This window comes from Sturnira hondurensis, unplaced genomic scaffold, assembly GCF_014824575.4.
Source record: "Sturnira hondurensis isolate 20B ecotype Veracruz unplaced genomic scaffold, ASM1482457v3 Scaffold0021214, whole genome shotgun sequence".
Taxonomy (NCBI): Eukaryota; Metazoa; Chordata; class Mammalia; order Chiroptera; family Phyllostomidae; genus Sturnira; species Sturnira hondurensis.
The window spans coordinates 9,160,054-9,175,750 of NW_028093845.1; the positions used below are offsets into that span (position 1 = coordinate 9,160,054).

The following is a 15,697-nucleotide window of genomic DNA, read 5'->3' on the forward strand; positions in this document are numbered from 1 at the left end:
GAGTAAAATCACAATGAATGTTCTAATACAAGTATTTTTATGGGCAAAAATTTTATTTTTCTTCTTAGTAGAAGTGAAATTTCTGAGTCATAAACTTGGAGTATTTTTTAACTTTAGAAAGTTTTCCAAACAATTTTCCAAAGTTACTGTGTTATTTTATACTCTCACCAGCAGGAATATATAAGCTCCAGTTCCATGTTTTCCTTGACAGTTGTATTTCCAGTCACTTAAAATTTAGCTCTCTGGAAGGTGTGCAATGGTGCGCTGTGGTTTTAATTTGCATTTCCCTGATTCATGCTGTTAAGAACGTTTTCCTGTGCTTATTGACTATGTGTATGCTCTCCTTTGTGAAAGTATATGTTTCAGACTTTTACCCAGTCTCTTATTGACTTGTCTTTATTATTCACTGGTATGCATTGTTTCTATATTTTTGATACAAGTTTATTATACATATGCATATGAATATATTTGGTCCAACTGTCATATATAATATTTTCCTTATATTTGGGTCTGGTTTTTATTTCATCAAGAGTGCCTTTTGATGTGTAGTGCCTTTTGATTTTTAATTTTGATGAAGTCCATTTTATCAAGTTCATCTTTTATGATTAGTGCTTTTTTTAACGTGTCTAAAAATTCTTTGGCCTAAGGTTGCAAAGATATTCTGTTATGTTTTCTTGTATAAGACTTATAGTTTTGACTTTTATATTTAGGTCTATAATCTGTCTGAAGTGTAGGAGTTGAGGTTTATTTTTTTTTCCATATATATCTCTTGTCATTCTGGCACTTTTCTTAAAAAGATTGTCCTCTTCCTATTGAATAGTTGGCCTTTGTTAAACAGAAATTTGTTGTATTTAATTTTTTTCATTTTAAAACTTAAACACAATTTTTAAAAATATATAAATACGTGGTATATAGCTCACATACAGCTATAAATGGACATATATAATATAGAAACTATGGAGCATAATAACAATGTGAATATCCACTAACGCATAAGTTAAGAACTAGCCTATTACTCCAGAGTTTTGGAGTTTTGTATGGGTCCTTTCCTAGTCTCACTCCTGCTTTTTGTGCAGTGGTACCCCCATCTGCAAGTGTGCTTTAAAAAATTCTTTTACTTTTTAAATATATTCTTACCTTACAGGTAGGTGTTCCAGAGTTATTTATTATATAAATTTTCTTGTTTTGAATTTTACGATTATATTGCCATAGGGTTTGTGTGACTTTTCCCCCTACTCTACATTATATTTCTAAGATTCATATATGCCAGTCCAAAGTATTGCTACAGTTTGCCTGTTTTCCCTCCTGTATACTTTCCATTATATATTTAAGTTGTTTCCACCTTGGGGATAATAGAAACACTACTATCTTGATCTTTCTTATATGTGTCCACTTGTGTATGTGTGTAGAAGTTTCTGGAGGAATGGAATAAGAAACTAGTCTTAAACTGTTGTCTATAGTGCTTGTACCAATTTACATTCTATTTCTCCCTATCCTCCTAATATGTATTTTCAGGTTTTTTAATGGTTACTATCTGGTGGATATAAATGCTCATGTGGTTTTAATGAGCATTCTTTAAATACTAATGAGGTTATTTATCTGATCATATATATTGGCAATTCCTTTTTAATTTTTTGTGAAATATGTTTTTCTATATTCCCTGTTTTATATAATGGATATAATATCTTCTCAAATCTTTCTGAATATATTAGAGTTGGTTTTGGATTTTTCTCATAAGTTATTTTGGTTGCCTCCAGGGAATTTTTGTTTTCTTGGTTTATTTTATTCTTTGCCTCAACTATCTGATGATTCCTGGACAGCTCATTATTTAACAGTTGAGGAAGGCCATCTAGGAGCTTTGCACTTATGGACAGACTTGTTGACTAGCATATTCTGTTTTAGGACGGCTGAGTAGGCAGCCAGATCTTAACTAGGATCCTAGAGATTCCAGAATTGAGAAGAATTTGCTTTTATCACCAAGACCCATAGCCACTATTTATGGTAATTTTCACAGAGCTATTTATTGTAATTTTCACATCACATTTGTTTAATTTCTTCAAGAAAGAACTTTTTTTTTTTGCTTGGGGATAAATAACTACCTAGTTGGGAGATGGTGGCAGAGCTGACTTCTATTCTTCAGCCGTTCAAATCATCTTTCCCATTTCAAACCCTCTTCTGACTATTGTTCACCATTGTTTCTGCATTCTCTGAATCTGGAGCCTCTGACCCTCAAGAGGCTGGGCAAACTTCCTGCGCATACTATAGGTTGTAGCTTTCATCTTTCTGTTTCTTGTGACAGTACTCTCCCATATGCAAAATGCTTTACAATGGTTTATTGAAATCTTTCATCAGTTCATGGCTCTTTTCTGCTCTCTTTCTTGTTGTGAGTTTATACATTTTATTTTTTATGAGGTGTCTGGACAGACATGAAAAGTAGCCTATTACTTTAATTTAAAATTCTAGATTATGCCCTGGCTGGTGTAGCTCAGTGGGTTGAGCACTGGCCTGCAAACCAAAGGCCCTCTGGTTTGATTCCCAGTCAGGGTAGATGCCTGGGTTGTGGACCAGGTGCCCTTTGGGGGGCATGTGAGAGGCAATCCTACATTGATGTTTCTCTCCCTCTCATTTTCTCTCCTTTCCCTTCTCTCCAAAAATAAATTAATTAATTAAAAAAAGAAAAGAATTCTAGATTATTATTGTGAATGCTGAGAAGGGAAGATTATAAGGCTTGGCCAATGGAATGTCTTTTTAGTGATATACTTGGGCAAGAGAGGTTTTTTTGTTCAGGACCTATTTTATTGTGGTTGTTAATGTGAGTCAGACTGATTTTGGAGCAAGTTTCTTAATCTCCAGGCTGCTCTATTACACAACTCAGGGACACCATTTGCTTTGGAGTCCACGCTAATAGGACCCCCCCCCTGCCGCCGGACCCCCCCCCCGCCCCACCCCCCCAGGGATCTACACATGGAACGTCAATCTCTAACTGTGAGACAGTAACACTTGTCAAGGTTCTTGAGGTGATTTAAACAAATCATATGTAAAACACCCAGCACAAAAACAAAAGTTGACTGGTCATTTAGATAACATTATAGTGCCTCTGTTATCTAGTTGAATTTTTACTACTATTAATAGAGTCCCTGGTTATTTAAAGTATCTGGTTGGTATCTCTGTTTCCTTGACTTCTCCCATCTGTAAAAAAGGAAAAGTATTTAATAATCTGTGGTTTATTCAACCTTTAGGTAAAGAGAAAAGCCTATTGAAATGAAGATGCAATAATGAACTTCCTCCAAACACTTAAAACTATCAAGCATCATTAAAGAGGAAATGCTGTATCTTTTCCTTTCTATGCCGTTGAAATTCTTTCCTTTTGATTTAGAACTGCAATATAAATTTATGATTGGGTAGTTTTTTTCCTTGTTGATATTATCTTAAAATTTTTAAACTTTATATATTTTGCTTTGAAGGGTTCAGACTGGCATTTCTTTACATATTTGTACACCCGAGTTATATAATGGCATTTCCTCCGAGTTACATATTTATTGTTAATCACGTTTAAGGTGCAACAAACACTGGCTTAATGTCTGGTTGATCTGCCAAAGACATTCTGTCCTTTTTCAGATTCTCTTGGGAGACCCGAGACTCCGAGATGTTTCCTCTGAAGGACGCTGAAATGGGGGCCTTTACTTTCTTTGCCTCTGCTCTACCACATGATGTTTGCGGAAGCAACGGGCTTCCTCTCACTCCAAATTCCATCAAAATTTTAGGGCGCTTTCAAATCCTGAAGACCATCACCCATCCCAGACTATGCCAGTATGTGGATATTTCTAGAGGAAAGCATGGTGAGTTGTCACTGCTTTCTTTATCTTATGTTTTCTGCTGTTACCTTGGTTAGATTGTAAATATTCAGTGAATATGTGAAGAAATCAGTGTGTGTGTTCATTCATGCCCTCACCCTTCCACAACTCCAATAAAAACTCCAGTCATTTGTGTTTTTCTGACTGCATCTGAATGATTTATGTTTCTCCGGTCTGAGGATAAGGATTTTTAATTTTCCCTTTCAAGGAAACTGCCTCGAAAGAGAAAATTAAGCGTATTTCTTTACCTCTATTAGAAAGAAATGAAAGTTATAATGTAAGAAACTTTAGAGTTGTCTATTGGGGACTGTATTTTATTATTGAAAGTAGTAATTTGGACCAAGACTCTTCAGATGAAAAACGAGTCACTAATTTTTTTTGGAGTTGCATTAGTCTTTTCATTCATATAGGATTCCATTTAGAGAATTGAAGTAGAAAAGTTCAACCCTATTGGTTAAAAAATCAGTGTTTTACCAAGAAGATGTTTACTGCCATTTTAGTAGTATACTTGTAATTAGGTTCTTCCATATCCCATATCTTAGTCCATTGAGACTACTGTAACAAAACGCCATAAACTGAGTAGCTTATCAACAACAAACATCTATTTCTCACAGTTCTGGAGGCTAGGAAGTCCGAGATCGAGGCACCAGCAGATCCTGTGTCTAATGAGGCCCACTTCTTCATTGAGAGCCATTCTCTCATTGTAACCTGATGGGGTGGGAGGAGCAAAAACTCTCTCAGGCCTCTTTAATGAAAGCACTAATCCGATTCATAAAGACTCTGCACTCACCACCTAACCTCCTCCCAAAGGCTCCATCCCCAGACACTATCCACCCTTGGCTTTGGCTGGGGACACAGATGTTCAGTCTATAGAACACCTAAAGATGCTTATGGTGGCAATATTTTAATTATTTTAAAATTATTTTTGGAAGCTTCATTGCATGCTGAGGTGCTGTTTTCAAAATTATTTTAAATGCATCTCAGTCAAATGTATTTAATTTTTTTAACATAAAATAATTTGTGAAGTTAATCTTGTATACTTGTTGATATCGAACTTTTTTCCTATAAAATGGCATTTCCATGTGTTTCAACCTAATATTAAAAGCAAACTACATTTTCTTTATTGTTTTGCTGAAAATTAGGTTAAAGGAGAGTTTCAAGTAGTCTGGGCTGTGTCTTAAAATATTCTGAAAGTTTATAGACTTTGCGTAGAAAATGTTTTTTGTAATAAATATTACTAATGGCTGTTATTTATTAAGTGCTTATTATGTATTAGGCAGTATTCTAATAATGCGTTACATTATTTTACTTTAATCCTCATAACATAACCATGATACAGTAACTGTTATTATTCTCATTTTACAGATAAGAAAATTGAGGCACAGAACAATTTAGTGACTAATTCAGGAACTTTGGCAAACAAAGGAAATTTTAGCTAAAGTTTTCATTTAGTACATGGCTGTGATGACATTAACTAAATATTTTTAAATGATGGAAATCATTTGGGGCTTTTTACATCATGGAGAATTGATATTGTCAATCCCTGAATGCCTCTAACACCTCTCCCTGCCCCATACAATTACAGATTCTAAAGAATTTTCAACTGTCAGGTTGACCCAGTTTCAGAACCACTCTAGACAAAGGTTGGCAGTATAGGGTGTACTCATCATCATCCGTCTCTGGTGACCCTAATTAATCTTGCTTGCTATATTACATGTGCAAATTTGATGTGTGCCTGCCTTCACCTGTCTTCCCAAACCCTTGCCACTTTGCTTAGTTCTTAGGACTTCTTCATTTTAATCTCCTCCAGTACCCTTTATTTCTTTTTACTTTGTGTAGAAATTTGTTTAGATCTTCACTTCATATAACTGGGGTCTTACCCTCTGTCCAGTTTCCCTTATACTTCCTTTCCTTGGGTTAATTGACTCAAGAGTTCTAGATATTTCTTGACCTCTTTTTTTTCTCCCTGTACCTACATGAGCTCCTGTAAATACTGAACCAGGAAAAACCTTACTACCTAATCCCTTTGGGGAACACTTCTTTTTAGTTATAAGTGTCAGGTAGAAATTGATTCCCTACACAGTATTAGACTGTTTGTGCTGAAGCCAGCTCAGTAGTCTGGGTAGGTCCTTTAAGGCATCCATCCTGTTGCTAGTTACTCTGCTTCCACTGCTCGCTCTGCTGTTAGAACTCAGCAGCCCTCTCTTCTAGGGTAACATAAGTTATGGGTATGTACAAAATTCATAGTTTAAGTTTCACTGGCTGGAATGAAAATACCAGTGATTGTCAAAGATCAGGAAATTTGATTATCTTGTTTATATTGGCAGTGTTCATTGTTTTGAAAAGTTGTGTGCATAAGGAGTAAACAGCTGAATTAGGATATGTGTTTATGTAAGGGTCTATTTGTTGTAAAGCATCCCAGTCATTTTAGGTGCATTTAATTTGGAAAATTTGAAAAGTTTCTAGTCAACAGTCTTCTCACCATATTTTTCAGTGATATAACAACATATGATTTGGGTTTAAATTCCACTCAGTTGTCTTTTCAAACAATTCTGATTTTGGTTTCTTTTTTCTGTTTATTCTGTTCTTGCTATGCAGATATCTTACATCTTGTCATTGTTATTCCCCCGCCCCACCTTCCCCTTCATGTTTAGAATTACATGTGACACATGGTCCGTTTTAGTAACATTATGTTTTCACATGCTGGGCTAGCTCAGAGATCAGCCTTTCACTGTTTCCTACAGATCGTTCAAAACTGATTCAAGGTGATGTTAGTTTCTTGTTAACTCAGTAGGATGAAGTATTTAATCTCAAGAATATGGACATTTTATTAGAATTTGAGATCTTAGTTTATAAAAGTAAATTTGAGGAAAATAACTTTAAAATAAAAATGCAAATAAAGCATGAAAATACTTAAGTTAAAAATTAATCTTTTTTCTATTGAGGCTGAAATCTCAGCTGTGTTTACAAATGGAGTGAAGGTTGTAACTTGTAATCCATCCCATTCTATTTGGTATTCATTACCTACAAATTTTTTCAGTCATTGCTAGTGAAATCAAGAGCAAAATTATTTTAACTACTAGATTTGAAATTCAGGTAGAGAATAACAGACTTGTTAAGGACCTCTAAAATAATTTATTCTGGATCTCTAACTGCATATAATTTCAATCTAAATGTCTCTGTCTGTTCAGAGTTCCTCCAGAGAACCAGAACCAGTAGGATATGTGTATGTGGACATTAATTGCTAGGAATTGGCTTATGTGATTCCAGAGTCTGAGTAGGCAAGTCTGAAATCCCTAGATGTGGCACCCAAAAGACAGTGAACATTTGGGCAAGAGCTGAGCTGTGGTCCCTGGATGAACTCTCCTCTTCAGAGAAGCTTCTATTCCGCTCTCAGTGCCTTTGCAGGTGGTTGAATCGGGATCGCCCAGATTATCTTGGAAACTCTTCCTTAGTTAAAGTAAACTTCTTATATATTTTAATCACTTCTAAGATACCTTCACAGTATCACCTGAATTTGAATAACTGGAGGCTATGGCTTAGCCACCTTGACTTAGAAAACTGATCATCACAGTGACCTAGTAACAATGCTGTTTCTTAAGTATAGAATATATTGTCAGTTTTACTGTATAATTATTTATTTAAATATTACATTTAAAAGGTGATGAGCTAGCTTCAGTTTTTACTGTGAATAACAAAAGAATGATGCAGTGACTGTGTTCTAGTGACCTTTCAGATTACCTTAACTCATTCACAGATTACCTGTCCTTTTGTTTGAAAAAAATATTTACTCTTTTTTAGTCCTCTCCTGATTCAATGCCTGTATTATCTTTCTTCTTAATATTGTACTCTCTTCAATTTCTTCTCATTGATTTAAAACATAAAATTCAGGCTGTATGTACAATATAGTGATTCTTGGCGTGTTCTTCAGGTATTTGTTAGAAGACATTATTTCACAGTTCGTATATGTTCTACTCTTTAAAGTTCATCTTAGTCCCACATTTGTTTTTTATAAATGGAGCCACTACATTGCTGACTTATATTTGGCACATTATAATTCCTAAATATTTTTGGCACATTTTATGCTGTGAAATTATATTGTTTTTATAACAAACAGAAGTTATTTTCAAACAGTGATCCAGAGTTTCAGGATGAAAAGTCTCTAATGATTTCTTTAAAAAATTGACTTATATTGGAAACATTGTTTGGGTATACACTTCATTACCTCTGGGGGAAACTTTGATGCTCTATGAAGCATCATGGCTTGCTGCATCAAATAAAGATTCAAAATTTCATAGAATCTTAAAGCTTTGGCATGCTCTGATTTATTATATTTTGAAGGAGTTTCCAGAAGAAGCCTGCCAAATTATAGGCTAATGCCAAACGCTTTGGAAACCTCTCATAGTTTAGAAAACTTATAAATATAAAATTATTAATGGAATATGTATGTTTTAATAAATTCTAATGTTTTATATTAAAGTCAGTGCTATTGAAGTATTGCTATGCCTAGTTTACAACATAAGCATATACCTTTTCTACAGAGGACAAATTTCAGTTTAGATAATGGCTGTCATCATATGAGACTCTTAGTCATTTCTGATGGCCACATCATACCTTTGCTCAAATTAAGTCATTTAACAAGGATTTTTATATTAGATGCTTATATTTTTGAGGTGTCATTCTAGACACTGGTGGTTCATTTTGAACAAAACCAACATTGTTTCTGGAATCATTATCTAGTGGAAAACAAAGACATTTAATAAAAATAAATACAGATCTTTTGAGTTGAAATAAGTGCTACAAAAGAAAATGCACTGTAGAGTAGATTATCCTGTAGGAGGATCAGATTGATTTGGGGGATCAGAGAAGTGTTCCTTTAGGAAGTCACATTTAACTGGGGAATGAATAATGATAATAGCTAACACTTAGATTGTGATTGCTTTGTGCCAGCCACTATTCTAGGGTCTTATTATAAATTACTGTATTTTTTGGACTATAAGATGCATTCCCTCATCCCAGCCATTTGGGAGGAATAATGGTTGTCAATGCTGTTGTTGAGTTCTGTTTACATTTACATTGGTGAAATATTATGTTATTTATGTTATTAAATATTTTACCACATTTTGTGCTTTAAATTTTTTCCCCCGTTTTCCTCCTCTAAAACCTAAGTGTGTCTTATGGTCCAAAAAATATGGTAACTCATTTTAATCTCAGAATAACTCTGTGAGGTTAGTGCTATTGCTTTCCTCATTTTATGGAGGAGGAAACTGCAGCATAAAGAAGTTAGCAAACTCCCCCAAGGTCACAGAGCTAATGAGTATTAAAACTAAGACTTGCACCCAGACAGAATAGTCTGTGCTTCTAACCAGTGTGTTTCATAATAGGAGTTAGCTGGGAGAAGGGAATGGGGAAGATCATTTTAAGCAGTGGGGATCCATGCACTAGTTAACCTTAAGGCAGGGAGTGGGGGAAGAATCTGTGTGCGTGGAAGTTGGTGAGCAAGGGATAAAGTAACAAAAATAAAGCTGGAGAGGAGGTTACATATTCAGACTTACTATTTTATCACTTGGACTTTAACATTAAAATATTAGGAGGGAATAAGGATTAATGTGAGAAAATCAGTTAAGAAACTGTTGTAATAACCTAATAAGAGATGATGCTGGCTTGGATCCAGATTGTGGTAGGTAGAGCAAACTGTACAGATTCTGGAAACAGTTGAGGAATAGAAATACCAGAACATTTTGTTTGGATTTGAGAACATGAGATTTCTCCTACATTTCTAGCTGGAACAGCTGCCAGAATAGTGGTACCATTTACTAAAATAGTACTAAAGGGAACCAGCTTAAAGAGCAAACTATATGTTCATTTTGGGTTCTAGAGAGTTTGAGGTAAATTATATTAAAGTATGAAATTGTCTATACAAGTCTGGAGTTCAAAAGAGAGTTCTGGATTTGAGATAAAATTTGAGAGTTTTTTCAGCCTTTGGAATAAATGAGGAAAAAACACAATGTGAAGAACCAGAATCTAAGATGGGGAACCTAGAAACATTTCAATTTGGGTAGAAGAGATGCCAGTGTACAGAGTAAACTCTGGAGAGAGAGCCAGATAGCTGCACAGAAAACGTACAAAATGTGGTTAGGTGGAAAGCAAAGGAATGCAGGTTCCCATTTTGGTTTTCTGAAGTATTATCTTCTTTTTTTCTTCTAGAGCTTCATAGCTGTACTAAATTGCTTGGAGTTCAACTTTCCATGCTCTTTTTTATTGAACTGAAGAATTCAATAAACCTTATTTTTAATAAACCTTAGACCTTATTTCATAATTTACTTTCCTTTATTCTTCTTTTCCTCATTTAGTGTTCTTTCAAATTTAATTATTTTTAAGTTCCTGTTTAGACTCCTGTTTGGAGTCTTTCTTCTGAAAATGATAGCTTTTATTTAGATCATTTTTAATTTTAGTGTTTCAGATCATTCTGCATAATGCCACCGCCCTGACAGCTTCAGGTTCTGAAATGTGACCTGTACCACATCCCGTCCTCACACCTCACATGACTGCCTACATGTATACCATTATCTTCCATCTCTCCTCCTCCGTGTAAGACCATACCTTGAAGTAGTTGTTACTGAGTTACCCCTTTTACTGAAGCTCCCACCTGGAAATTCTCCTTTCCCATCTTCTGCTATCTCATTTGTCTGCCTTTACTGCTCTTCATTCACCACACCTGTATGCAATTTTCACTATTTCCAGTATCATTGCACCTTCACTTCTTTATCTTGTCTGCTATCTATATTTTGCATTAACCTTCTTTCTTGTCTAATCTAGAACCCACTTTGTGTGGATATTCACAGTAATCCAGTTTCTTTTAAACCTTTTATCTCTTCTAAAATAACCTTACCAAATCCCCAACCAGTTGGAAACCCAGTTGCACTTTTCTCTTCTCCGCTTGCATATTTGATACTTTTGTGTTAGTCACTAGGCTTACTAATGAAGGAAAAAAAATATGCACCGGACATCAGAACTGTGCTATTCCTAGTTCTGTTGTAAAATAAAAATTCTATTGTAATATTGATTGTGCCCACCAACATTTTAATGATGTTACAAACAATCCCAAGTCAATTTTCTATTCTTTTTCTATTCTTAAAGTCATGATTCAGAATTTTCTATTACTCTTGAGTTTCTGAACTCAATTTCACAGATCTCATGTTGGACCCAAGCTATGGAGATAATCTGTCCTTAGCTCCCAATTTTTCCCTTTCCTTCAAAATTTCTTTGTATCTTCAGCCAAGCTTTTCCTTCTCTTAGCCCATGTCAGAGGGCTTTTTTCCAAAGGTGAGCCTTTCTACCTATTTTTTCCTGATGGAGAAACTCTAGAGAAAAACACGAGATGAAAATAAGTTGTTATTTAATGGATTGTTTTATTGAACATTGATCATACATCTCTATACATCTGGTAATAATGTAGTTAATATAGAGTTTGAAAATCTCTTTTACAGTAGCATTTGTACTATATGTTAATATACCTTTCGTAGGTATACCTTTCATAGGTATATTATTTTATTATTAAAACATTCTATTAATAAAATATAAAATGGATTGTTTTGTTTTATTCAGAGAGACTGGTGGTGGTGGCTGAACACTGTGAACAGAGTCTAGAAGATTTACTTCGGGAAAGGAAACCTGTGAGGTACTGTGTAATGTCAGGAAATTTAAATGAAACACAGAAGTTGGCAAATAGAAAGGCATTTTACCTAGAAAATACAGGGTTTTAGTTTCCTCTGTTACCTGTTTAATGATAAAATCCAGGTGCAGATTTTCATTTTGGGTAATTTAATTTACAGACCTCATAGAAATTTATTGTTTACATTGTCCAATGTTCAGCTTTTGTGAGATAGGCATTCTCTAAAGTACTTGACAAAAAATTCCTATGGAGTGTATATGTGACAATTTGAAATATTTTATTACTAAGCAGTTCTCTAGCTGAGATTAAGAGATTAGATAAGGTTTCCTGGAACATCTAGAAAGGACACGTGGACAAAACCGAAGGGGGGTAGTATGCATGGTGGGAGGTGGGGATGGCTGGGGTGAGGAGAGGGGAGAAATGGAAACAACTGTACTTGAACAACAATAAAAAAAATAATAAGAGGCAAAAAAATAAATAGAAAAGACTAACAACGATAAAAAAGAAGTCTTTCTGTAAATTATGTAGTTGATATTATATCAGTTTATTACTTTGATTTTAAAAATGAAATGTTTATGCACAATTCACGATAGCCAAGAGTTGGAAGCAACCTAGATGCCCACCGGTTAATGACTGGATCAAAAAACTATGGTACATTTACACAATGGATTTCTATGCTGCAGAAAGGAAAAAGGAGCTCCTAACCTTTGCAACATCATGGAGGGAACTGGAAAGCATTATGCTGAGCGAAATAAGCCAGGCGGTGAAAGACAAATATCATATGATCTCACCGTTAACAGGAATCTAAACAAACCAAACAAGCAAGCAAAATACGACCAATGACACTCAAATATGGAACAGGCTGACAGGGTCCAGAGGGGAGAGGGGAGAGAATCATAGGGGAAAAGGGAATGGACTCACATGAACAAGTATAAAGGACACATGGACAATAACTAAGGGTGGGGGGTGGAAAGGGGAGGGAGGCTGGGAGCATGGGGCGGGGGGGGGGCAGGGTTGGGAATATAAGACAGAAACCTGTATGTGAACAAGAATTAAATAAAAATTATATTTAAAAAATAAAATAAAAAAAATAAAATAAAAGTTAAGTCTTCTGCAGGGAAAAAAGTCTGAAACCCCAGATATGATTTGAGGATATATAAAATATACTTATTTGTTAATAATCCTTACATTCCCATTACGTTGTTCATAGTTTCTGGTATATAGTTGGTGTTCATCAATCATTTGTTGAATGATGTTAAGATGGTCATTTGACCATCTTAAGCATTCATGCTAGGGCAATAAGCCATTTGGGAGAGATTTAATTAATTCTCTGTAGTAAAAGACATTATCCTGTTATTTGAAAATAACCTAGCTCTATAAAATTCAAAATAAATCTTTTACATACAATAAATAAATAAATAAATAAATAATAAAATAAAATAAAAATAAAAATGAAATGTTTATGGATTAGTAACAAAATTATAAGCATTTATATTTTTTACCCAATTATTTTGACTCTTATAAAGATAGATGAAGTATCATATATTGTTTTAAAAAACATACAGTGTGAATCAGAGAAAGGAATTTGTTCAAGATTCTTTTATAATAACTATACTACACACATCTTAGTAATAAACATATTATGTAAATTTAAAAATACCTTTAACAGCAATAAGAATAGAAATACATTAAGCTTACTTAGTAAATATGTTTTTATATTTATAATTTTTGCATGTCCCAGATCTTAGATTTTTCTATTTTTTAAGAACGTAATCTTCTTTGCTCACTAGTTTAAATTTACACTTTATAAGTCACTGATGCTGTGAAAGCTGTTTGACATTAAAATTAAAAACTAATTGTAGCCACATCTTTGTGAGAAAAAACATTTAAAATTCAGCCTGGGTTATATCCAAGTAAAGATTTACAGTTCAGTATATATGGTGAAGAGCCCTCTAACTACCTAGGTAGCCTTGGGCAGTTCTCTTCATTATGTTTCTTCTGTAAAACAAGGAGTTTTACTTGATGTAGGGATCATTCTAAAGGAAGTTATTCTCAACTTTACATCTTACTTAATATACATTATATTTGATAATATAATATTGACCAAGTGCCTTTACAAGTATGTATTTTGATGTTTTCATTCACTAAATGGTAGATTTTCTGAGAGAAAGATCTGAGACAAATCTAAGTGTAAAATTACTGTGCTATAATTTAAAAGGCTAAATTGTTATAGAAACATCTATTTTATGATACAGCGATCCCAGTCCTCATTAGAGGACCTCCTCAAATTTTGTGCCATAGGTATCTCATTTGCCTCACTTTTGTCCCTGCCCTGCCATGGTGTTTAACCAAGAGAAAGGAAAAATACTGTTCACCAAAATATTTGCACAAGAATAGTCCCTGAAACATTATTCATAGTCGCCCGAAACTGGGAAGAGCTGAAATGTCCATCCGTGGGAGAATGAGTAAACATATCAAGGTGTGTGCAGGACCGGTACTGATACATACAAAACAGGATGAACCTTAAAGCTACCATGCTGAGCAAAGGAACCAGACACAAGACATTATTTTCTTCTATTTATGTGACATTGTAGAAAGATTAAAACTCATCTCAGGTGATGGATATAAGATAATGCTTGACTCTGGCTGTGGGAAGGGATAATGGAAGAACAGATTCTAAATAACCTTGAGGGACCCGTACCCATTAATGGAAATTTTTTACTTTCTGATCAAGGCATTATACGGTACATGTTCTTTCAAAACTTGTCAAACTCACTGAAATTTCCACTTAAGATAGGTGCTTTTCACCTATGTAAATTATACGTTCTTTTTTTTAAAAAAGAAAGCCAGTTATTTTTTGACTTGAGTTGTGAATCCTTCATATGACAACAATATTATGTTATTAATGAAGATGCTTGATCCCATGGCGTACTTCTTTATATTTCTTTGTTTAGAACAAATAGAATGAATTAGTTATTGATTCTTAACAAATTACTACAATATTTAGTGGCTTGCAACAACAGTAAACATTTATCATTTCATATAATTTCTCTGGGTCAGGAACTCAGAAGTGGTTTAACAGAGTTATTCTAGCTTAGGACTTCATGAAGCTGCAGTCAGGGTACCAGCTGGAACTGTAGCCATCAAAGCTTGACTAGAGCAGATGATCTGTTTCCTTTTTCTAAAAATATGTTTTATTGATTATGTTATTACAGTTGTCCCATTTTCTTCCTTTTTCCCCTCCACCCTGCACACCCCCTCCCAGCCACATTCCCCCCTTTAGTTCATGTCCATGGGTTGTACATATAAGTTCTTTGGCTTCTACATTTCCTATGCTATTCTTAACCCCCCCCCCCGTCTATTTTCTACATATCATCTGTGCTACTTATTCTCTGTACCTTTTCCCCCTCTCTCTCCCTCCCAATCCCCTGTTGCTAACCCTCCATGTGATCTCCATTTCTATGGTTCTGTTCCTGTTCTAGTTGTTTGCTTAGTTTTTGTTTTGTTTTAGGTTTAGTTGTTAATAACTGTGAGTATGTTATTTTACTGTTCATATATTTTAACTTCTTTTTCTTAGATAAGTCCTTTTAACATTTCCTATAGTAAGGGCTAGCTGATAATGAACTCCTTTAACTTGACCTTATCTGGAAAGCGCTTTATCTGCCCTTCTATTATAAACAATAGCTTTGCTGGATAAAGTAATCTTGGATGTAGTTCCTTGTCTTTCATGACTTGGAATACTTCCTTCCAGCCCCTTCTTGCCTGCAAGTTTTTTTTCTTTTTTTTCTTTTTTTAAGAAATCAGCTGATAGTCTAATGGGAAGCCGTTTGTAGATAACTGTCTTCTTTTCTCTTGCTGCTTTTGAGATACTCTGCTTATCTTTCATCTTGGCTAATGTAATTACAGTGTTCCCTGGTGTGTTCCTCCTTGGGATGGTCTGTTTCTAACAGAGCTGGCTCCCTGGGTGCCAGCTGCTGACAGCAGACTTTAGTTCCTCGCTGCCTTCATGGCCTTTCCAGAGTCTCTTGGCTAGCCTCATAGCAAGGTAGCTGAGAAATTCTTCCTTAAAATTATTCTGTATTCATTTAGAGTATTTGGGGCAGAAGAAAGGAAGTAGTTTAGTCCCTGAAGAGAGGTTAGAGCATTAAGGGAATATCCAGAAGTACTA

The 15,697-nt window shown here is 34.7% G+C and overlaps 1 protein-coding gene across 1 annotated transcript in view; it reads left to right on the forward strand.

The window, feature by feature from the left end:
* Positions 1-15,697, forward strand: part of TBCK (TBC1 domain containing kinase) — a 189,213-nt gene that overhangs the window by 3,113 nt on the left and 170,403 nt on the right. Inside the window, exons 2-3 of the mRNA XM_037031868.1 lie at positions 3,619-3,839; positions 11,463-11,535. Coding sequence (XP_036887763.1) covers positions 3,647-3,839; positions 11,463-11,535 — 266 coding nt within the window. The 5' untranslated portion in view covers positions 3,619-3,646. The remainder of the gene's footprint in view (positions 1-3,618; positions 3,840-11,462; positions 11,536-15,697) is intronic.